Below are 25,615 nucleotides of genomic sequence, written 5' to 3'. Positions count from 1 at the left end.
CACTTCGAAGCAGTTAAATGGATTAATGAATTCTCATTTAAACCTTATAATAATCCTTTGATTAGGTATCATCCCTATATTACAGAGGAGAAAATGAGGTTTACAGTGGCTTTAGACCAAATAGTTATGAAGCCTATGTTGGAGTTGAAGCTGACTCCAAAATACTTAAATATATATATATACTGACATGGAAGGATGTTTATAAAAGCCAAGTCAGAAAACAATATACAGCATGTGACCCTATTTTTTTTACATGAGCATAAATTTACACTTTCATAGAAACAAATCTGGAATATACGCATTAAAAAATAACAGTGATAAATACTACAGACAAGATACCATTCAAAGGAAAGAATTAGGTAAGAAAACTGCAATGAAACTGCTCATACAATTAAGACTAACGTAACTGAGTTCATCTACAGCCAGGATTTTAAGAAAAAGACATTTAATTTCCTATAACAATGTAATTCCTGTTTCTCCCATTCTGACATGTGGCTTACATTAATACTCTCTCTCATTTTAACTGATATAAGGTGGAAAAATACAACCACATATATGTATGTATCTATAACCATATATATGTGTATCTATATATACACACACACTTACACATATATATGTGTATGTGTTACCACTGCCTGGAACAGCTTCTGGCCCAGAGCCGATTTATTCTGCCTGTTATGATTTACCAGCTACAGAGAGGCCTGATGAAAATGACTCATCTAAATTATTACTTGCACCCTGGCTGGTGTGACTCCGTGGATTAACTGCTGATCTGAAAAGCCAAAGGTCACTGGTTCCATTCCTGGTCCCCAGTTAGGGGTGTGCAGGAGGCAACCACACATTGATGTTTCTCTCCCTCTCTTTCTCCCTCCCTTCTCCTCACTCTAAAAACTAAATAAAATCTCTTTTTTAAGATTTTATTTATTTATTTTTAGAGAGGGAAGGGAGGGAGGGAGAGAGAGAGAGAGCGAGAGAGAGAGAGAGAAAGAAAGAAACATCAATGAGCGGTTGCTGGGGACCGTGGCCTGCAATCCAGACATGTGCCCTGACTGGGAATTGAACCTGCGACACTTTGGTTTGCAGCCCGTGCTCAATCCACTGAGCTATGCCAGCCAGGGCAAAAACTAAATAAAACCTTTAATAAATAAATAAATACATACATACATACTTGGGCCATGGCCCGTGTGGCTCAGTTAGGTGTAGTGCTGTTCGTCCTGTACAGGAAAAGGTTGGGAATTCAATTCCCAGGCAGGGCACATACCTAGGTTGCTGATTTGATTCCTCATCAGAGAGTATATGGGAGGCAACCGATCATGTCCTCTCTCTCAAATCAATAAACATATTTAAAAAATATGACTTGGGCCCATTCTTAATATTATAACTGCACCTTTTCCCATCTTCAAAGTACATGTACCTATGTTCTGTACTTAGATGACAAGACAAAGAACAATGCATACATATATATAATGTGTTCTGTGATTTATTTCATCAACATTTTGCTTTTCCTACTCTTAAATTTTACATTAAAAAAAAATCTCACATCCCTGATAATAGAGTATATCCCACCAATTCTTAGTCATAACTTCCATGACATGCACTAGACTAAATTAAAATAAATAGCTTCAGGAAGTTCCAAGACTGTAAAACTTGTGTGTAAGTAAAAATAGTAGTAGGCTACAAACAGCTTTATTAAAGGAAATCAGAAACTTTATAACAAGGACAAAATAGGCAAACTCTTTCTGTAAAGGGCCAAACAGTAAATATTTTAGGCTTTATGGGCCATACACAGTCTCTGTCATATATTTCCTTTTTTAAAATACTTTAAAAATTTCAATCACTCTTAACTGAACACAGTACAAATAGGGTTTCTGAGGAGTTCCAATAAAAATAGTGGATTTCATATGTAAGTTCTTTTTAAAGAAATTAACACAAAGCAAAACATACAGGAAAGCAAACAACAGCAACAAAACCTTGGACAACTGGTAACTCACTTAGTGAATTCCAGAAAAATAAAGTTAACCCGAACTGCTAAGAGCAGCTGAAAAGTCCAATTTATACCTTGGAATCCTCAAGATTCAGGACCTGGCAGTACCTGTTACTGTCAAATTAAGAGAAGATTAAATAAGGAAGACTGGGTAAAAGCTGTTTGAGAAGCAGTAAATCCTTAGAAGTTTCCTCCCCAAATCTACCTGATGATGGGCTACCCCATCCTGAACTAGTGGTCACCAGATATAATTAAACATCTGCATACCTGACAAAAAAAACGGGATGAAGAGAAACCCAGTCCACTGCACACACATACAACCCTGGTGGACAAACCTTTAGTCTGCCTCAGGCAGACTGAGTTTCCCCTTATGAACCTGATCCAAGAGAAAACATCTCCCATACATCAGGGTTTTCTCAAAAAATTGGCTCACCCAGACCATCAAACAACTAAGTCCAGAGTTTTTAAGTCCCCATTAATTCAGGTAGAACAGGTAAGAACAACCACAGGATGCTCTTTATACAAATATATATATATATATATTTTTTTAAAAGAACAGAAAAGAGCTCTTGGGAAATCAAATCTTGACAGCAGAAATGAAATTTCCAACAGAAGGCTTAGGAAATAACATTAAGGAAGCATCTCACATAAAATATAGCAAAAAAGATTAGGAGATGAAAAACAGTAGGAAAAAGAACAGATGACTAGCCTAAGGAAAAAGAAACCACTGTTACAGACTGAATTGTGTCACCCCAAAATTCATGTTGAAGCTCTAACTCACAGGTGGCAAACACAAGGTTGGCGGGCCAAATCTGGCCCAGCGCCTTGTTTCTACCCAGCGCCAAGCTCCTTGCTCCTAGTTGAGGAGTAGTTCCTAAAATTACATTCGGCCCTTTGAAGACAACCACGAGGCTGATGTGGTCCCCAGTGGAAATGACTTTGACACCCCTGCTCTAACTCCTAATGTGTCTTCTTACTGATAAGGACTTTGAGGTAACTAAGGTTATATGAGATCATAAGGGTGGAATCCTAAATAATCCAAAAGGACTGATGTCCCCATAAGAGAAAATAGCATTCTCTCCATAGAAAGGTTTTGTAAGGATACAGTTAAAAAAGGCTGTCTATAAATCAGGAAGAGATCGCATCAGAAACAACCTTGATCGCACCTTGATCTTGGACTTCTAGCCTGGGGAACTGTGAGAAAAAATAAATTTGTTGTTTAAACCACCATGGTATTTTGTGATGGCAGCCCCAGAAAACTAATATAACCATCAATGAAATAATTCAAGAAAAATTCCTAGAACTGATGTACATAATTTTGCAGATTTGGAGGGCACAATAATATTCAAGGGAAAAAAACCACAAAAATGTATTTATGCCAAATCACACACTCATAAATTTTCAGAATATAGGAGATACAAAATTCCAGAATGGCCAAAAACCTTAGGATCAGGAATCAGAATGTCTTCAGAATTCTCAAAAGGATCACAAGCTAGAAAACAATAGAAAAATGACTTCAGAATTCTGAAAGGAAATTATTTCCAATCTAGAATTCATTGCCCAACCAAATCAAGTAGGAAGACAAAAGAAGAAAAAGAAAATTCTTAATCCAGGATCTCAACCCTTCACAGGAATCTACTGTAGGATATATTCCATCAAAAGGAGGGGTCAAATCAAAAAAAGAACTACATGAGTCACAGGCAATAGATTTAAGACAGGAGTAAAGCAAAGGGAGTCACCAGTTTTATGGTAAAAGAGAAAGGTGATTCAAACAAGTTCAAAAACTGGTAGACAAGGACAGATAATTCTACTCCTAAGTATACATACATAACCAGAATAAATGTGTATGTCTATGAAAAGTCTTCTAAGTAAATGTTTATAGCAGCTTTATTGATAATAGCTAAAAAACTGAGAAGAAACCAAATATCCATTACTTTTTTAACTGTATATTCATTCAACAGAATACTACCATTAGTGAAAAAAAAAAACAAAAAAACCATTGCTGCACCCAACATCATAGGTGGATCTCACAAATGCAATGTTAAGCAAAAGTAGCCATGCACCAGAGCATATACTTTAGGGTTCCATTTACATCAAGTTCAAGAACAGGTAAAAATAACCTATGATGATGTAAGTCATAATAGTGATTACTTTTGAGGGTAGAAGATACTGATTGAGAAAAAGCAAGACAAGAACCTTGCAGAGCACTAGAAATGTTTCTATACCTTGATCTGGGTGATGGTTGTATAATGTCTACAAATGCAAAAATTTGTTTACCTATATACATTGAAATTGTGTACTTTGCAATTAAAAAAAATTAACTATACATTTTATAAACAAGACACTGATGAGATCTTCAGTTGACCCATAATAGCAATTAACCAAAAGGAGAAAAATTTTAAGGTCTCACAAAGATCTTTATTTCAGAGTTATTTATAATAGGGGGAAAAAAACCCACTCTGTAAATAACACAATAAATGAGTACCATGCAAACCCTGGACTTCTGTAGTGAGAGAGAAATTATTTGGCATCTTTCTGTTACCAACAGTCCAACTTAATACTAATTTAACCTAAGGGAGCCATCTGTCTAGAGCAGGTGTGTCAAAGTCATTTTCACTGGGAGCCACATCAGCTTTGTGGTTGCCTTCAAAGGGCCAAATGTAATTTTAGGACTGTATAAATGTAACTACTTCTTAACTAGAGGCAAGGAGCTCTACATTTGGCCCTTTGAAGACAACCAGGAGGTTGATGTAGCCCCTGGTGAAAATGAGTTTGGCACCCCTGGTCTACAGGAAGAGCATGCTCACAGGTTCCAAGGAAAAAAAAAGAAAAAAAAGAGACAGCATGATTAACCAAGGCTCAAAGAATAGACTAAAAGAAGGGGAACTGACAAGACAAGAAGCTAGAAGTAGGCAAAAAGACAAATCATGGAAGGTTTTATAGGCCTTTTAATGAATATAAAAAAGAAATGAAAAAAAAAAAAAAAAAAAACCTCCTATGGAAGTAGAATTCTGGGAGGAGGGTGTTGTACACAAAGTATTCCAAATGTTTCTAGAAGTAAAAAAATTGTTATAATTCAAGAACATGTAGTAACTGGAGGTAATCAAGCATTTCTAAGGAAAAATGTCCAAGGTCTTATTTAATGAATGAAACGCTTCTGTAATACAGCTAAAATACTTAAAAAGTACAAAGCACATTAAATTCCTCGCTATATCTATTATTTGTGTGGATCTACATGCAACCATGATTTGCAAGCATGTACTGAAGTTTTTGGAAGGCCAAGTCTTTAAAAACAAACAACACCAACAAAAACCTTTTTAGAAAATCTATTTTTAAAGAGATTTTCCCAAACCATATTCTCAGTGCTTTATTCAATTGGTCTGTTTGAACAAAAGCAGAAATTATCATATCATACTTATTTTCAATTCAGTAATCCTTAAGTATAAATTCAGGAATAAAAAAAAAAAACAAGAGAATCAGTGTTTCAACAGTTTATTTTAGGAGATAATCTATTTAAACAAATAAAAACAAGCCATTATAAACAACCAAAAATTAAAAGAAAAATAGCTTCTACCCTATTTCAGACCAAAAGAGTAAAGCATCCCTGCCAGAGATATTTATTTCACCTGGTAGTTTTTGTGCAACCTGTTTTATACCATTCAACTCTTGCTACATAAAAGAAATGAAAGAAAAATACCAAGGTAACCTATGCAGCTGCTATTCACAAAAACTTTCGAGTTAAAAGGGGGGAATCTATGAAGAACAAATACATGTACAAAAGATCTCTAACCCCCCAAATATAACAAATGATTTTCGGAATGCTTTGCTCTATAAGCAGAATGCTCAATAATCTGGTTCCTGACATTAAAACGAAGTGACAAAGAAGCAAAATGCGAAAGTGTTACTATTCTAATAATCAAAAAGAGAACTTGTAGACAGATCATTAAATTAAATGATAAACCCTCAGGGATTTCCTCCAAACTATTACATTGTTATCATATACTTTCAAGGCCTCCCAAAGAGTCTCTTTACAAAAGATTCCAATTCTAGCATAACACTTCTAAGAGATCCATTCACTTTTTAGTTACTCATAGGACTCAACTGTTGAGATACCATTATTTTTTCAATACTGTTGGTACATCTAACAAGCATAGAAAAAGACTGTAGACTCTTAAATCATTGTTTCAATAATTTAAATGTTGCAAATGATGAAGGTTCCTCTGCCCTCATAAAAAAAAGTTCTGAACTTATATAGAAGGCATAAATACACAAAATGCAAAGTAATGTGAAGCAAACAATAAACTACATTTCAAGGGATGAGCAGTACAGTTTCATAAAGAATATACAAAAAATTTGTAGATACACCAAACTTGAGTTAGGGAATCAAGGGCTGAGTCTTGACTGCCACTAATCACTAAATGTATGTGTGTGTGTGTGTGTGTGTGTGCGCGCGCGCGCGCGTGCGCACGTGCGTTTTAATGCAGGTATTCTGTATGGATTACATTTTCTTTTAAAAAGGAAGATTGGATACCAACTTCCGCACAAGTCTACATCAGACTGGAAAAAACCCAAGAAGTGATAAAACAATAAGGGGTATGTGTTCAAAGGAATACAACACAGGGAACAGAAAGATCTGGAAGGCTACAATGAAGCACCAAAAATGAAACTTCAAAAAAATCTGACTTCATTTGCTACTTCAGTGCCTTAGGAGAAAAACATTCTTTTAAGGAATAGGCTGGCAATGCATAGATATAAAATACAAAGTCTAAATGAGAATGTGAGGTGGGTTGGTTAGGTGGACAGCTCCTATAGAGAAATAGTGCTATCATTAGAAAAAATATGTTTTGACCACATTATTAAAAGGCTAGGAACTCTGTAGGTGACAGGAAGCTATTACTGATTTAACAGTGAGAGATACTCAAGACATTAAGATTAGGCAGAAAGCTGGACATACTGAATAGGAAGAAAAGGCAGAGAGAAAACCTAGTTAAAAGCTGGAAGAAATGAACAGGTATCTGAAAGAAATTTCAAAAATTGGCTGAAAAAATTTGGCCAACAATACATGGATTGACAAAGTCAAAGATAAAACCAAGGTTTGTGTCTGCGCAATTGAAAGCATCATATCACCAACACAGTGTATGGAATCAATTTTGAAGGAAAGACTATAAATTCTATCTTTGAAACAGTTTAAAGTGAGGATCATCTAGATGGAATTGTTGCCTTAATCTTTAAATGTCATTTTTGGCCCTGTAGTTGTATTCCTAAAACAAAACACCAAAGTGTTTAGGAAGAACTTGTTAAATTCTTCGTGATTTCCAGAATTTCCTCCAATTTTACATATCAACTAAAGTATTTAGTCTTCTGTTGTAGGTGCAGAACATTTGGTATTTTTCCGTATCATAAAGGTGAGTAAATTGCAAAAGTTATGGAACTATGATAGAAAAAAAAGGACTACATCTGTATTTATTAAATCGTCTTCCTGACAAGTAATTTATAACAACAATCACATCAAATCTACCTTGAGCTTTGGCAGATTCAAAAGGTCCAAAAGAAAAATAAATCCAGGGTATAAACTATCACTCAACAATTAAAACATTCTGTGCATGCTTCAAGTTTTATTTACACTGACTAAATAAAGATAATACTTAGAAAAATAAAGCACTCAATTTAAATTTTAATAAGTGAACACAATTAAGAAGTCTTGAACACTCTGCAAATAGTGTTTAAACTACTATAGCTAATTCCCACAGATCACAATTTTCCCAAAGAAAACGTCTGACTTTGTGATCAAGATGGAATGAAACTAGTAAGTAAGCAACGTATATTTCTTGAGTTACTATCCGAACCGTGAATGGAATGCCTATTTAAAAACTGAACGTTATTGACAATTATCAAACAAAATCTTCTTGAATTATTTTCCCATTTATTGTGTGACCTCGCTGAAAATTGAGACTTTAGGTACAACGCTTTCCAGGTGCTTAATAAATTGTACGGTTGAGTTTCACATAAGATTTTTTAAAAATGAGTTATCTTTTGCAATACTTACCCGTTTTGACCGGACATTGAGGTCCTTGGCTCACCACCCAAGATGGGGTTAGAAAATTCTCCTTAACTTCATTCTTTCCTACTTCGTTAAGGTTTCTTACAGAATCTAACAGGTAGAATTATTTTCAGGTCACTAGCTCATCAGTTGAACATTAATGCGTGTATTTTGTTACGGTTCTCAGCCCTGAACAAAATCTAGCTTCCTGAGCTTCTAACGGCAAATTTAACTTTTATGGAAACACATAATGTTACAAAATCAACCTTTCGAAATCGTTTTTACCGGGTATATTACAAAAGCTCACAGCCCAAGCAACTCAGGTACGGAGCTACCACGTATCTACAGCAAATTATACAACTAAAATAACCCAGATTTCCCAAGAACGAGGGTACCGGCTGGTGGGGGAGGGACAGAAGGAGCATCTCAAGGATGTCCATCCTCCGCCCAAGGCTCTCCCCCTTTCCTCCTCTAACATGTTACCACCTTCCCGGCCTTGCTTTAGGCCACAACAGGCAACAGGACTTTTGGGGGTAGGAAAAGAAGCAGAGAAGCGCACGCTGCACACTGAACCCCTGAAGCCTCGCAGGGGTGCTCGCCCTGGGTGCTCATCTCGACTTGGCACTCCAGAGACGCGCAGGAAAGCCGCAGGCCCGAGCCCCGCCTCCCCCAACCCGGAGGTAGTAACCTGACAGTCTTACGGAGCTGCAGTTCAAAAGCCCAGGCCTGGCCGAGCAACCTCCCCGCCCCCTCCGGCTCAGCTCCGGGCCGGCAGACGGCGCCCCCGGGGCTTAACTTCGCCAGGGAAGAGGAAGCGATACAGCGAATAGTAGGTTGTATGGACACAAGACGCAAGGAAAGGCTCTTTGTGCATCTGCCTGCCAGCAAGGCCATCCCTCCTTTCCTCTTCCGAGCCTCGGTGGCCCCAGCTCACCTGAGGGAGGGAACAGGGACACCGCCGCGGCCGCCGCGATGGCCGTTACGGCACGAGGCCTCCGCTCCACCGCCGCGTAGCTCTCGGGAGAGGGGCGGGGCGCGAGCGGGGGACGGGCGGAGCTGCCTAGCCGACTGGCCGCGAGGCCGCAGGCGGATCTGCGAAGGCAGGAAACCCTGTCCTGACTCAATGTGATAGGCTCGATCTCCCCTTTCCTTCCATCCCTGACTCGAGAGCCGTCTGCGCTGCACTGGGATTGGGCAGGCTGGCCTGTCAATCAAGCGCTGTGCAGGGAGTGGAGCGGGCTTTCTTCGCGGCTGAAATAGCTAGAGAGAGGCGTTGGACCCTTACCCGGTGTAGATTCTCCTTTCCCTCCGCTGCTGACTGCTTTGAGCCTTCCTCCTCAGCGCCTCAGGAGAGACTCAACAGCAAAAAAATGACTGCTCCCCCAGGTCAGCCCCAACTTCTGTGGCATCTTCCTCCAGATTTCTGCGCCTGAAAAGAGTCTTGGCAAACGAAGGTTGTTGGGGGCAGGAAGCTAGAAGGAAAAAGAAACCAAGGCCTGGAAATGGGGACCTGAGAGAAAAATTTAAGATGTATGCTTAATTTGAGCCACAGACCAAAGTAAGCTGAGTCTTAGGGCCTTCGAAGTGTCCTGGTGTGTAACGTAGCCTCCAGTCTCGTTTGTGGTAGTCAGTACTGTGACCTTTGGTGACAGGTCTTCCCACTCTTAGGGACCCAGCCCCAGTCACCTGCCGAGTCATCAGTAAGTTGGTTCCCCTGACGCGAGGCTGCGCCCCCTACAACATCCCTTACTCCTTCCTAACCAGCTTTGTGGCTCAGGTTAGGCTTGCCTCATTCAGGGAAGACTGCTTGGGTTAGGTACCCTTCATGGAATGCTAGTATTTTCCCCATCCAAGCTGTTGAAATAGTTTTCCCATCCCCACCTTGCCTGTAAACTCCATTTAAGTCAGGAACCATATCAGTTTTCAGTTTTTCTCCAGTGCCTAGCATGTGATAGATCGTCAGTAAGTATTGTTGAAGGCTTTAATGCATCTCCCTTTCCTATCTTTAATGTGGGCCCTGACTCTAGGGCCCAAGAGTCCACACTTTCCTGCATTTACTTAAAAATTATTCATTTGAATGCTGATAAGTGTATGGGGTGTGCTTGACATATATAGGATCAATCACAATGTCAAGCTCAAATCAAGCTCAACCTGTGGTCCCTCCTTGGCTTCAAGTTGGTTGAAATAAGTAGAGCATGAAACTCTGAGCAAGAGCTACTCTGTTTACATCTCATTATTGGCATCCACAGTGAATAATGTAAATGAATGTTGAACTTACTCTAAGGGTCTAAATACCTTTGCACACTTTACTGTGGCTGTATGGACTGAATTGTGTGCGCCCTGTGGAAATTTGTATGGGATGCCCTAACCCCTAATCTGACTATGTGGAGATAGGGCCTTTAGAAGTAATTAAATTGAGGTGGTAAGAGGGGAGCCCTAATATTATAGGATTAATATCTAAGACAATAAATACACCAGAGAGCTTGCTCTCTGTTTTCACTCAAAAAGGGCACAATAAGAAAGCAGCCATGTAGATCCAGAAAGAGTTCTCACCAGAAACTGACCGTGCTGGCACTGGCAGCCTGATGTGGAACTAAGCCTGCAGAACTGTGAGAAATTAAATTTTTATAGTTTGAGCCACCCAGTCTGTGGTATTTTGTTATAGCAGCTTGAGCTAATATAGTAGTTTTATTTGTTTTGATGAATCTTAGAAAGTTTATGGACTGAGATATTATATTTATTTTTGAAACTGGAGAAACCACTGTCCAGAGGTTAAAACTATTCTTCCAAAATCACACAGCAAACTGTTAGGAAAACCTAGTTCAATTCAAATCTAGTAATATATTTGACATGTGATGGGGGAAGGGGGTGTGAATACCAAATCCAATAGGTAGAGTGGTTCTTGCCATCAGGTAGCTTACACCACCTACCTTAAATGGGGAAAATAAACCCAGAAAAAAATAGAGAGATGGGAAGGGAGGGAGAAAGAGAGAGAAACATTGATGTGTGAGAGATACATCAACTGGTTGCCTCTCACATGCCCTCAACTAGGGACCTGGCCTACAACCCAGGCATGTGCCCTAACTGGGATTTGAACCTGCAACCCTTTGGTTCACAGGCTGGCTCAACCCATTGAGCTACACTAGCCAGGGCATTTTTCTGGCTGCTTCTAAGATTTTGGGGTTTTTTTACCTTTATTTATCAGCAGTTACAGTATGTTACTAGTTATGATTTTGTTGGTATTTATCCTACTTGGATTCATGTATCCCTATTTTTGTGGATTTTTGGTTGTAGTTGTTTCTTGTCCAATTTGAAAAACTCTTTGCCAACACTGCTTCAAATTTTTTATGCCCTTTTTTCTCCTTTCTTCTGAGATTATACTTACACCTACACTAGAGTTCTTAGTCCTTACCACATGTCATTCCAGGCTTTATTAATTTTTTTCAAGTCTTTTTCTTTCCATGTTTCAAATTGGATAATTTGTTTTGAAAGCCAGTGTCTAGTAATTGCTACAAAATTTGAATGTTAACATTTTACCAAAAGCACAGACACCTAATGACTGTGGGTTCTTTGGAGGAAGGTTTGGAGATACATTAATGAAGAAAATAGAAATCACAAGATATTACAACAGAGAATTTAGTATTTGACATTGATGTGGGGCAGGACAGCAAGAAGCTAGGACAATTATTTGGGAAGCAGAATGGGGAAACTGAGACTGAGACAGATAGTTGAACAAACCAGGCAAGCAATTTATAGCCAGATAATAAATTGCAAGGTCTTATCTTACACATTCCAGACCATGCCAGAGTGGACCTACCTCAGTCCTGGTCCCTTTCAGGTAACATTCTTTGAAGGTGAAACTGACCAGAGAATGATCTATGTGCTCACTTGGATGTGTCAGCACATTAAAGGACACACCTGGAAAGCTGATGAATATTCTATTGAGATCTCCCCTGAGACCACCCCTAAAATTCCTGCCTTTAGATAAAAAACCTTTAAAACAAGGACCCAGTGCATTCTCAGTCTAGAGCACAACCTCACCTTCTTTCTTCGGGTGTGTATCTGTGCTTTCTTTCTCCTAAGTTCTAAGGGTCCCCATGACATTTGTAATCAAGAGAGCAGTGGGCAGCGGCAGCTTGTCCTAGGCTCTCCCCTGGACCTGTCTTGAAGGGCCCTTTGCTTCTGTAACTTGTTTCCCAAGTCCACACGGCGTTGCTGGCTCACTTCTGCCTCTGTGACTTTCTTTCTAAAAGGTCAAGCCAGCTCTCTGAGCAGCCCACTCAAATCTTCTCTTTGAGTGTACTTTCGCTTTGCATGCTAAATAAACTTCCTCTTGTGCCCGAGTTCTTGGCTCTGAATTCTTTCTTTGCTGAACTCACAAACTGAGAACCAACATCCCCAGCAAGAGATGGACTGGAAAAGCAAAACGGGAACACTGAAGTAGCCCAGAGGTGATGACTGTAGAGAGCAGCTATCTCCACTAAAGCAAGTGAAAAAAGAGGAACTGAGGTTGGACTATCAGGTCTCAAAAGCTCAGAAGAATAACCCAGATGAACTGTAGCTCCAGTCCCTGAGTGGATGCTGTCCATCTAGTCTTGCTACCTTTAAAAGGGATATGGTGAGGCTGGTTGGGGGTGAAGGTGTGCCAAAAGAAGCTCAAGGATAAAATCAGTTGTTTCTGTTAGAGCTAGGGACCATTGCTTATTGCTGAGGTAACAGTGACAGACACTGCAAACAATTGGAAAGGAGGAAGTCCCTTTGCCCCTTCACTTCTAGTCACCCTGTAATGGCCTTTATTGGTGGAACTTAGTGAGACATCAGCTAGCATAGGAAAAATGGTTTGCAGGGTCTGAGCCATAGCATCAGAAAGGAAAGTATAGAAAGGTGAATTTGGAGCTAGGATAGCTCAGTAACAATAGTTTAATAACCAGTACCATATCAACATTGCTTTGTACTAAATTAGTAAAAATTTCCCAAATTAGACGTAAGTTAATGCCACCTTCTGCTTTTACAGGCTTTTATGCCTTTTTAAAAAGAGAGGACACCATATTGTATCATTTTTCTACTATACTGTGATTACTGTTAGTATTTTTGGTGGGGCTGAAGAGTACCTTTACTGAAGCTCATACATGTACTAACTACAAAATCTAAACAAGGGCAATTTTGAAGAGATCCTATAACAGGATAAGCAGAACCTGCCCCAGTACTAGACCTCCCACCATCAGGCAAAAAATGGCGTAAACTAAGTACAGCTGGCAAGAATCCAGTCTATTGCCTACTTCCATATCCTATGCATTGCCTAATGTGGCCATAGCAAGAGTAAAACCAATTTACTGTTCTAAGGTAGGATAAGCACCCTTGTCATTGAAAAACCAGCTCCTTTCTTTTGTTTCCTCTTCTTGCCTTAACTCAAGCTCCCTTACTAAGCCCAATCACCTCTGATTTTCTAATGCAAGTAGATGGTAAAGCAGGGCCCAGTGTTCAGCATTTTACCCTACAGTGTACTTTTCACAAATGAAGATTTTTTGAATACTAAAGGATTTCTGCTGAACATTTATAAAACATTGGGCATGAACATGTTTCTAATCTTGGAATTTTAGTATCAACAGAATTTTCATCTGAAAGGGGTCGTCTCTTCAAATCTATGTCTTTAGTGTTGAAAGTTAACATTCTCCTACCACAATTACCTTTTGTTAATAACAGTAAAGACATTAGGTTCATGACATTTTACATATTTAATATTTGTTTTTGAGTATATTAGACTAGAGTATATTTTTTCCACATCTGCATATATTAATTAAATATTATATAGCACTCTGCCAATTATATAACACAAAAGGTATAGGTGAATATTAAAGTGGCACTGTACCTATTAATAACTGATGGTTAAGACAATAGTTAGGTATTCATTTAATGGGAGAGTCTATAATTTCCTGATAATCCTGCCTTCTCAAATTCCTCCAGTAAAGCTTGTAGCCAGCAAGGACAAAAACACTAATCATAATGATTACACCTCCAAAGACATCATAGACACTAGGAAATATGTGTAACACCAGAAGCTGCAAGACCATTGCTACCACAATTTCCAGATGTTGTACTGTGCTGACCAAAGCTGGATGGAATTTGTCCAAGGCATAATAAACTCCTAAGAATGCTGCAGTAGAGCAGACACATATAGCAATGAGATAACTCCAGGTTTCTACATCTGATGGAATAATGGGTTCTTGAAGAACAAACATAGTACATACTCCCCAAACCGTCCCAGTCCAACCAAAAGTAAACAGTGCAGTCCACATGCTGATCTTCTCCTTAATGGATCTGTATACTATCATGGAAAGAGCAGTGGTCAGCCCAGCCATCACAGTCATAGTGTATCCAAAAGCTTCTTTCCAAGCATTTAGCAAGGAATTTTCTTCATTAACTATGTTGGGGATCATGACAAGACAAACACCTAAGATGCTGCAAATAACTGTAGCCATGTCAATATAAGCCATTTTCTCATCTACAAGTAAAAAAGCCAAAATGGCACTGAAGACTGTGGTTGTGGCTCTCCACATAGTGGTCCCATTGCTAGGAGGAACTATAGAAAATGATGTATAAGCACAGGTGATAGAGATGACATTGCATACACCATAAAAGAAGAGTCGTGATCTATATCCACTGGGCCCGAAGGGGGCCTCCTGGTAGTAACACACAACTAACACAGATAAGACCTGTAAAACAGAACGGATAAAAATCAATTCTAGAGATGGAATTTTAGAACGATCAGAAACAAGCCTAGTGATGAGAGCTACACATCCATGAGCCAAAGCAGATCCAAACAGCACTATCCACATTTTTCTGGATTGGAAAATGTTTTTTTCTGCAAAACTCTGGAATTGTCCAATCTCATTGGTCCTTGGGTCTTCTGTTGGTGGAGGTCGGGTATCCATGGTTCCAAAAAAAGTCCTTCCTTTTTTTTTCATTTCATTCAGCAGACCTTTCTTTGGATTTTCTTCCATAAAATTTCCATAATCTTCATTAATTTCTTCATATCCATCATCCCCAGGTTGGGGATAATGAGAAGTGTATTTCACCATCACCGTATTGGGATGTATTTTCACCCGTTTTTTAACTGGGTATTTTTTGGAGGGAGAAGTATCCATTTCTTCAGATAATTCTATTTAAGAAGGAAAAAAAAAAGACAAATGAACATATTCACTCAGTTGAAATTTAGTGTAATTTCTGTTATAATCAATATGTACCAGTTCAATAAAAGAAATAGATGTTGTAATAGGAGTTTTAAAAAAATTACAGGAAGAGATGATCTGGCAATATGCCTTACCAGATGTATGAGGCCCAATGAAATAATCTACCCTTTTTTGTTCTCATCGTAAGTCTGCCCCTATTTATCATTCTGCTTATTCTTTGACTCATTCAGCTCTATTTCATATCTTTACATCACAAACAACTGATAATTTTTCATCATTTAATTCCTACCTATCTCTCCACCTATCCAATAGGATAAACATAACCTAGATCACACCAGCCCTGCTGGTGTGGCTTGGTTGGAGTTGGTTGGAGCATCATCCCATAGACTGAAAGGTCATGGGTTTGATTTCTGGTCAGGACACATACTGGGGTTGTGGGTCCAATCACCTATCAGGGTGTACACAAGAAGGCAACCATTTGATGTTTCTCCCTCATATTGGTCGGTCTCTCTCTCTCTCTCTCTCTCTCCCCCCACCCCCCTGTCTCCATCCACCCCTTTCCTCTCTTTTCCTCTCTCTCTAAAAGGAATGAAGAAATGTCCTCAGGTGAGGATTAAAAAAACTTCCATTTTCATTGTATTCATTTGTCTGTATTATAAATTGTAAGTGGATAAGTCCAAGTCTTTTATATAATCACTTTTGTATAATCCCCGAATTAGCCTTATATTACAAACTATAGTGATTTTTATAACATTTATTCTGAGGTCCACACATTTTAAGGTATATGGATACACTGAAATTAAAAAATAAATAAAATGGATTTAGTGACATTCATGTGATGGTGCTGTGTAAACCTTCCTGATGCCCAATTGAGCAATATGTTTTTTAACTAAGATTTTACTGAAACTACCCTTTAATTCAGCAATAGCACTTCTAATATTTTACCCTAAAGAGATGATCACAAGGTGCTTGTTACTTTGTGTAAAAAGAAAAACATAAGAATACATATTTATGTATTTGCTTATATAGCATAAAGAAATTATGAAAAGATATGAAAGAAACAAATAATCATAGGGATAGCACAGGAAACAAGAATGGAAGAAACCTAGAAAAAATCTTTTTACTGTATACCTTTTTATATTTTTATTTTTGAATCATGATGTTCAAAAATTTTTAAACTAAAAATATTTATCTGTTATTTAGGAAAAAGAGAGCTCATACAAAAAGGTGTAGAAAATAAAAATTTTTTAAATAAAAAAATTTAAAGGTGTAGAAAAAATGTTTAATAGGAAAGTTTGCTGTAGCTTACTACAATACAATGAACCTTCAGGCAGGGGAATACTATCCTATGCATCCATTGACTACAACAGTGCAGATTTCTTCTGACATGGAAACATGTCCATGACACATTGTTGGGTGGGAAAAAAGTTAAGCTTCTTATAAGGATTATATGAGAAAATGCATATAAAAAATTTGTCACAATGTTGACATACAGTAAATTCTCAATAAATGTTAACAATAAATTCAGCTTCTTTTCACCTGTAATTAAATCTTTTGAAATAATGTTATTCTTTCTGTGTTTTTTCACTCAGGTCTCTCTTCTTATCTATCCATCCAAGAATAATTTCCTTCCAAAATGATGCCTCTCCTCCCCTCTAAAAAAAAAAGAAAAAGAAAGAAAGAAACCTTTCTATTTTGTTGTCCTCATGACACACTTCCTAGTCCTTGCCAAAAAAACTATCAGTTCCAGGGTCTTAAGCTATGGTCCAGATATCAAAATATATTTTGTTCTTTGATACCATCTGGGTAGCCAACTGTTCCATTCCTATTTACTCCTTTGTCTTCTAAAGGACACCACCTTCAGTTGGAAGAAGTTATTTTAAAAAACACCACCTGTGCCTCTTTCAGTTTCTCAGCCTGGACCTTCCACTTGCAGTTCTTTGTGCCTATTTCTATCAAGCTAATCTGATGTTCTTTTTTCCAACTTTTATTAGGGCATTTCCACTTCAAATCATAACTTCAGCTTCAGTCATCACAAATAAATTGAATTAATAGTAATGTTTTCCCAAGTACACTTCCCCAACTGCCTCATTCATGTTTGCAATACCACTATCTTTCCAATTGCCCAAGCTAGAAACCAAGGAATATTCTGAATTATCCTTTCTGCCACCACAGTTCCATTTGGTCCTTGGTCTTATTGTTTTTGTCTTTGTAGTATTTCCCTTTCTCCAATTCCATTTTACCTTTGTCATTCTGGATCAGGTAATTATCAGTTCCTATCTAGAATATTGCAATAGCATCCTAACTAGCCCCTTTGAATCTCAGTCCTTCTCCCCTAAAATCCATCTGTATTATACTACTGTTACATTAATCTGCCTTCAAAATACTCAAAACAAAAACTTCCCTCAGGCTTGCTTCATTCAAGCTACAGTGGTTTCCTAGTAACTACTTCATCAAATCTGTTTCTCTGCCTGGCTCTCAAGACTCTGCCTAGTATAACCCCTGTCAATACTTAGCTGCTTAACACACATACTTTGATCAGTCCAACATTCACCCAGTCCTCACTTCCCACATGTACATATCATTTCTCTAAACCTTTATGTTCAGTAGTTTCCCCTCTGCTCCAACTGTCTAAAAAGCTTTTATCTTTTAAGAAGGCCCAGTACAAATTCCACCTTTTTAGAAATAAGCCTTCTTTGCGGCACTGTAGCCACATATTCTCTTTCTTTGTTTAACATCTGCAATAGTTCTTATAATTTTTGTAATCTAATTATTTTTTATTCAGTTGTCTCAGTGGAGTTTTGTCTCCAACAATTGTACCCAGACTTGCTATGTTAAGTCTCCTTTCCTTGCTAGTCAGCAACTGTCTTAATGATATCTCAGATCACGTAATTTCCTACTTGCTGTCCATTGTTAAAATTATGACATATCAATTCAAATCCTTCCCTTTCCTCACTGCATGCCAGATTTACAGTTTCAAGGCCAAGAATAGGGAAAGGATGTGGTCTGTTGTTTTACTCCTCCCATCCCCTCACATTGGAGTCTCTTGGGAGGGCAATATGGTCTGCCTCTGGGACACTTTCTCCATATCCCTTTTCTAGGCTCTAGCTTCCTGATGTACTGGCACAGAGAGGAAGAAAAAGGAAAGGGACACATATCTCATATATTGGCTGCTGTTGTGTGATAGGTTTTTGATGTATAAGCTTGACTAGGCTGAACTACATCCCCCAGCTATTTAATCAAACACTAATCTAGCTACTGCTGTCAAGTTATTTTGCAGATATGATAAAAATCCCTAATCAGATGACTTTAAATTAATCAAAAGAAGACTATCCTGAGTGAGCCTGACCTAACTGGTGAACTCCTTTAAAAGGGGGCTTAGGCTTTCCATGAGCTTGGAGATTGCAAACAGTTCAAGCCCTTGAACTTCCAGCCTGCTCATGATCTTCCTTTCCTTACTGTCTGTGGACAACAAATTTCAGCCTGTCCTCAGGAGGTTCCAATATGCTCCTGATCTCTTTCTAGCTGCCTGCCCTACAGATGTCGGACTTGTTTATCCAGCCCTCTCAATTTCATAAGTCAATTCCTTGTAATTAATCTATTGGTTCTGTGTCTCAGGTTGAACCCTGACTCTGATACATGTTGGAATTCTCTCTTTAACTGTTGTCTTTGTTTCTCTGTTACTTCTGATAAGCTACTGATACCTTCCAGGTTGCAGACATCCATATGCAAGCTATCAGGTAAATTCTGCAGGGCTCCATTGCTCAAATCCCTGATGTGGGACAGCCTCCTTTCCTAGGGCTTATGGCCCACAGATTTTTGCTGCTTGGTCCTCTTACCTGGTAGTCAGCTCTCTTGGGCAGGCACCAACAAGTATTCATTTGGCCCTAGGAAACACATATTCTCACCACTCTGGTGAGTATACAGGGTACTTACCATTGCCTCCTTGTCTCCAATTTTCTTTTTCTGCTCAAGCAAGCAAAGGGCAAATTAAAATGTGCTAAGCAGAATTCCAATTGGGGAATGAGAAAGCACATGCAGTTGTTGCAAATAATGACCTGGTAACCTTTAGCCTGACTGTATTTGAGTATTAAGAAGACAAAAAATAATGACTACGGAAGAAATACACAACTTTAACACAGACAATGAAGACATTAAAATTATTAGATATTTTACTTAGTTTGGTTCAGTCATCCATTCAAATGGAGACTGCAGTCAAGAGATCAAGAAAAGGCTGAGACTCAGAAAGGCAGCAAAGGAAGAATTAGGGAAGATCATCACGAATAAAGATGTGTAACTAGAGACCAAGACTAAGATCACCCACAACCTCATATTGCCCATTACCATGTACTGAAAGTTGGATAGTAAAGACAAATAGGAAAAAAATGGATTTGTTTCAACTATGGTGTTAAAACAGAGCTCCATGGACACTGGACTGCCAGAAAGATGAACAAATGGGTCCTATAGCAAATTAAGTCTGAAATATTGTGGGAAGTAAAAATGACAAAACTAAAGCTATCCTACTCCAGGCATATCAAGAGATGGCCAGGTTCTCTGAAAAAGATAATAATTCTGGGGCAAATAGAAGGCAAAAGGAAAAGAGGAATAACAAATAAAAGATGCTGACTCCATAAATGAAGCCATAAGCATGAGTCTACAGGAGCTGAGCAGGGCTGTTGAGGAAAGGATATTGTGGATATCACTCATTCATAGGGTCACCAGGAGTCAGAGGTGACTCAGTGGCATGTAACAACAACAAAACCTTCACCCTCAGTCAGGTTTAAGGGGGAACATTTCTCTCCCTATCCATAAGGAAAAAGCATTCATTCTTCTTAGACCAAAGACCCATAAGAAATAATATGATCCCTGGGACAGACTGTATTTTCCAAAGAGAGCTCCTAATCTAATATCTCCTATACTACATATTTGGGTTTTTTAATGTGAATTTGACATTATTAAATAGAGTGGTAGGGTCTGTATCTCCTCCTATTAAAAGTAGGCAGATTTCTGTGACTGTTTCAACCAAGAGTATGGTAGGTGACATATTGTTACTTCTCTGACCTCATAAAAGGTGATAGAGCTATTCCCTCATAGCTGTAACACTTGTGCTTGCAGCTCTGAGCCACCGGATAAACAGTTTGATTTCTCTGAGGTCACCATGCTGTGAAGCTCAAACTAGCTCATGTAGAGAAACCACCAGAGAGGTCGTGAGACTACATGAAGAAAGAGAAATGCCTTGCCATCCCCAAGCAGCTCTAGCCCCTACTGTTCCAACTCCAGCCACCCATCTCAAGTATATAAGAGACCCTGGGTCAGAATCATCCAGCCAAGACCTTTCAAAATTCCTGATCTACAAAAACCATGACATAATAAAATGATTGTCATTCTTTTAAGCCACTAAGCTTTGGGATGATTGTTACCTATGACAGATAACTAGAATACCCCATTACCCTCCACAGAATTTTAAGGAATGGAAGGTGGAGTGATCTCATTGTTAAAGTACAAGGACTCTTGTATCTAGCCCTAATTGATTGGCTTTTGAAAGTGGGACATTTTGTCCTCCATTGTGGGATCCTGGATGCTAATTCTGATGTATTAGGAAAGTTTTATTCAACACCCTATTAAGCATACATTAGTATATTTAATCCTAGTCTGACTACATACCTTGCACTGTTATTTTCACTGAGCAATTTTTGTTCATTTCTGTCAATGAATTAGTCTATAATAGGTATATTCCAGCATTTTTCAACACCATTAATATTATATTTTGTCCCACTGATGCAAAAGCCATCTTATAATAAAAGACTGTTTGGCAGTCTTTCTAGTTTTCATTTAATTTCAGTCTTCATGAACCAATTCTTGAAAAGAACTTGGAATCCTGACTAGTTCTTTTATCTTTGCACATGTAAGTTTTCAACATATGAGAATTTCAATAAATACTGAGCAACCTTATGCCTAGCACCATGCTAGACTACATAAATATGAAGGTAAATAAAATAGGCATGATCCCTATAGTCATAGAACTTACATATTAGTGGAACAGACAACAAGCAAATTCAAATTTAATATTTGTTAAGTTAATAATGCAAGCAACTACATGGGTACAGTGGACTGTTGGAGCACAAACAAAGGGCATCTCATCCAAATATGGAGGATCTTAGTAGGCTTCCAGGTGGAAAGGAAGCCCAAATTGGGCATGTAAGCATATGTAACAATCAAGTAAAGAAGAGAGAAAAAATCTTTTTTAGAGAAAAGAAATTTAAAAGTCAGAAATGTTGGGTTTAAGTTCTGGCTCTGCCAACAACTGAAGTAATAGTTATGTCTATTTTAAGAGAAAGTTTTAGATGATAATTGTTGGAATCTTTTGACTCAACTCTTAAAAATAAGTTTGTCTTTTTATAGATTTCACACTTCTAGTTTTGATATCTCTCCTATGCAAGATCACTGTGCAGTTCAGTGATCACAACTTTGTAACATCTGCTCAAAGTTGTTTTAACTAATATGCCAACTCAACGTCTCCTTCCTCAACATAGACTAGGGGTCTGAACTGATTTCATGCTCTAGTTCCTCTGACAAGGATTTATATGGGGAGATGTCCTTTAATGCAGAGGTGTCCATTTCAGTTGTGCTAAGAACTCAGCTAAGTAGAAGGAATGTAAACAAAAGACCAGTGGACCAGCGGACCAGCCTGCCAGGCTACAAATGTATCAGCCTGAAATGCCAGACACAAACGGATTTAAAGGTTGCATAGTTTGGTGTCTCCTTCAACAGTAGACACAATTCAGTGTGGCAAGACTGAAACAAATATTTTTGTCCAAAGGAGGCACTCTCTCCTAAGCTACATCCCACAACATAAAGTCCAAGATCACTTCACTCCTGAAGTTGAGAAAATTAACACTGACATACCTACCATCTTAGTAGAAATCCTTAAGACAATTCTTTTATGGTACCTAAGGCAAATGCCACTTGGTAACAAGAGTTTCCTTAATTACTAGACTGATCCCTAGATTGGTAAAATGTCCTAAATATACAGCTGGCTAGTGCAACTTGGTTATAATACAGTGGTTTAAATGTAGGCACTAATGTGATATTTGACACTAAAGAGCTGATATGTTACTTATATCTGAACAGCCTACCCCCAGGGTATCCTTAGTAACCCCAATGAGCTTAAACATCCTTGCCCTAAATGAAAATGTAAAGACAACACCTAACTGGTCACCTAAAATGGAGGACCCAACAACCATCTTTTCAGGATATCATGAGACATCAAGACATACATAGGATCTGTGCTGTTAAATGTATCTCTTAAGACCTGCTGAGAAAAGCCATTCTTTCCTCTGATCTTATGAAAAAGGGCCCATGTTCTGAGGCTCCAAAGACCGTTAGCATGATTCTACCCTCCTTATGCTAAACCCTGCCTGGAATAATGATAAGACATAATTCTTAATATCCCTCATTGAATAGGAATTATTCTTTCTCTTCCCCACAGTAACTGATGAAGATCAGGAGGACTCAAGGCAGCATTTAAGTTTGGTTGTGCTTTATTAAAACTCTTTGAGTTTAGGTTCTGCAAAGCCTTCGTCCCACCACCATGACTTCCAACATCCCCTGCCCTGCTGCTGCCACCTCTGGACCAGCTGTATGATTAAGCCACTATCTTCAATGAGTAAACATATCCCTTTCTGTGGTGTTCTTGGTCACACATTTATGGAGTTTCTGAAGAGCAGTGGAGATTACTGCCAGGCACAGCATGACCTCCATGCAGGCAAGTGAACTGTGGAAATTCATAATTACTCCACCAAGAAGTCCACACAAGAGTGGTTAACCTGGACACAGAAGTGTTAATTTGAAATCAACACTTTTACAAGTGTTCTGACCTATATGGGGTAAACCTCAGTGCACTCCTTTCTATTGTCTCAGTATTACTGGATTGAAGAATTGCTCCTCCTTGCTAGGAGGTACATTTCATTTCCCATTACTCCCAACTCCATACTCAAAGCACCAAGAATTTCCAGTGGAGTACATTGAAGTAGACTGTTTCTTTGCATCACTTCTGTATTCAATTTTTAAATTCTTTCATGACCCCATCGAGTATTTTTTAACTAAATTAACACAGCTCCAGTGAATCCCCCAGCTCCTGTGGAAGTCACATATAAGAACATGAGATTTCTTATTACACACAATCCAACCAATGTGACCTTAAACACATTTATAGAAGAACTTAAAAAGTACGGAGTTACCACAATAGTAAGAGTATGTGAAGCAACTTATGACACTACTTGTGGGGAAAGAATGCATCCATGTTCTTGACTGGCCTTTTGATGATGATGCACCATGATCCAACCAGATTGTTGATGACTGGTTAAATCTTAAAAAAACTAAGTTTCATGAAGAACCTGGTTGTATTGCAGTTCATTGTGTTGCAGGACTTGGGAGAGCTGCAGTACTTGTTGCCCTAGCATTAATTGAAGGTGGAATGATATTTGAAGGCAGTACAGTTCATAAGTCAAAAGTGTCAAAGAGCTTTTAACAGCAAGCAACTTTTGTATTTGGAGAAATATCATCCTAAAATGCAGATGCACTTCAAAGACTCCAATGGTCATAGAAACAACTGTTGCATTCAGTAAAATGGATGCCTGATGCTATTGCCTTGGAAGTGGAACTTGAGATAGGACCTAATTTGTCATACACATTAGCCAACATATTGGCTTGGTGAATAAATTTAATGACGCTTCCAAAAGAGTATTAAAAAGCAGTGTTACCAAGCTACAAGCTTGAATGAATTGCAACCTCTATGTTTTGATTAACCTGTTTTGACACTTAGCAAAAGATTCTTACTGTTCAGCTTTAAAATATGCTTATCATTTGTACCAATTGACTTTTTCTGAAATCATGTAATATTGAGCTATATCTTTAAATCTATTTCCATGCTAGAATCTTATCAATATATGAGATTTAGAAAGATTAGGTATCAAAATGTCCAGCACAATACTTGTATATTTTTAGTATCATACAGAACTAAAATCCCAGCAACTGTGAACACTCAGGACCTTATGTGGTTTATCCCTTCATTTATTTCAAACATCAAAAGTAGGGCCTATGTGGTTATTTGCCTGCTCACTTTATGTTTACATCTCCCACATTCATACAAGCATACATCAGGCTTGCTCAACTTTTTGATTTTTATACAAAGTCTTAGTGATTATTTAATGTTTTTCTATAAATCTCATTTTGTGCTGTTATGGGAAACCTCCATTTTGAAAATCTACATTGTACAGAAGCACATGTCTTTAATGTCTCCAGACAAAATTTTATGTCTCCATAAAATTAACTTTCTCCAGACAGTTAAATTTAATGTTTACACTTGGGGCGCAACTTATAGGGAGAGCCTGAGAAAGGAATGGGAGGGGGTTATTAAATATTTTTAGTAAAATGTTGCCTTTGTCTTGTGTGGAACATGTAGATAATGCTCTTTAGTAAATATTTTTTTAAAGGTAAAGGTAGAGATGATTTGTTGTAGCTAAAACAATTCTTAATCATAAAAATTCTGAAATTCTTGTGTTTGTTTTCATACATTCTGAAGTTGTTTACCAACTTATTTTTTGTTTGATGTGTGATTTTTTTTCCTTCCCACCCTCTCTTGCAAAAAAAAAGTGGGTTTTTGCCAATGAATTGAGCACATTTCTAATATTTTATGTGCTTTTTGAGCTGTGTAACTTAATATTTGGATACTTGATCATTTGTTTTATTATGTAATTGATAAAATGGTATTAATGTTAGTTCAACCATATATTTATACTGTCTGGGAATGTGTGGTTATAGTTCTGTGGGAGAAATAATTTGTCAGTGTTCACCAGCTTGTAAAAAATCTAGTGTGAGAGCTTAAATATCTAAATACATAATGAAATGCAAAAAACAAAACAAAACTTCAAGTCCGTATCTCTGTGTAAAAGCCTACTGCTTTAGAGAAAAATAATCTGCTTCTAAGCTCTCTTTCAGAAAAGAAACTATTTTCATTTCCCCGAAATTGTAAATTCTCTAACAGTAAACAGTGGGGATGATGACATCTATGTAGAATGTAAGAGAAAAGCCTCAATCACATGACCACCCCTGCCACTGAGAATCCTAGCCCAAAACCTGGCTTCCTGCCATCCAAACTAAATTGTACACATTTTCACTCCTCTGGGCCTTTCCCCTGTGCCATTTGGCATTTTCCCTCTGCCTCTTTTGTCATGTTATTCTCTTTGTGTATGATATAGTTACATTTTTAAAAAACAGTGTTTCCTGTGTGTGTTTAGGGGGAGAGGGGAACAACCTAAATGCTTAAACAGATGAATGGATAAAGAAAATGTGGTATATCCATGCAATCAAATATTATCCAGCCATAAAAAGGAAAGA

General features: G+C 38.1%; 2 protein-coding genes and 1 pseudogene across 5 annotated transcripts in view; 1 reads left to right on the top strand and 2 right to left on the bottom strand.

Annotated features, from left to right (window-relative positions):
* NCK1 (NCK adaptor protein 1) overlaps positions 1-9,124 on the bottom strand; it is an 80,880-nt gene extending 71,756 nt beyond the window's left edge. The window contains exon 1 of one of the 2 annotated variants that reach the window (XM_028518007.2): positions 8,962-9,124. The gene's annotated coding sequence lies outside the window, so the exon portion shown is untranslated. Of the gene's footprint in view, positions 1-8,033; positions 8,865-8,961 lie in introns of those variants that run through there. The other variant, XM_028518008.2, reaches the window with a different exon arrangement.
* A 2,525-nt stretch (positions 9,125-11,649) lies between these two features.
* SLC35G2 (solute carrier family 35 member G2) overlaps positions 11,650-25,615 on the bottom strand; it is a 37,642-nt gene continuing 23,676 nt past the window's right edge. For all 3 annotated transcript variants that reach the window (XM_028518004.2, XM_028518005.2, XM_036030695.1), the window contains exon 2: positions 11,650-15,186. In XM_028518004.2, coding sequence (XP_028373805.1) covers positions 13,934-15,172 — 1,239 coding nt within the window. In that variant the 5' untranslated portion in view covers positions 15,173-15,186 and the 3' untranslated portion in view covers positions 11,650-13,933. The remainder of the gene's footprint in view (positions 15,187-25,615) is intronic.
* LOC118501609 lies at positions 16,466-24,770 on the top strand (annotated as a pseudogene).

Source organism: Phyllostomus discolor, chromosome 7, assembly GCF_004126475.2.
Source record: "Phyllostomus discolor isolate MPI-MPIP mPhyDis1 chromosome 7, mPhyDis1.pri.v3, whole genome shotgun sequence".
Lineage (NCBI taxonomy): Eukaryota > Metazoa > Chordata > Mammalia > Chiroptera > Phyllostomidae > Phyllostomus > Phyllostomus discolor.
The sequence above is the reverse complement of the archived record's forward strand: the minus strand, read 5'-3'. Positions and strand labels throughout refer to the sequence as shown.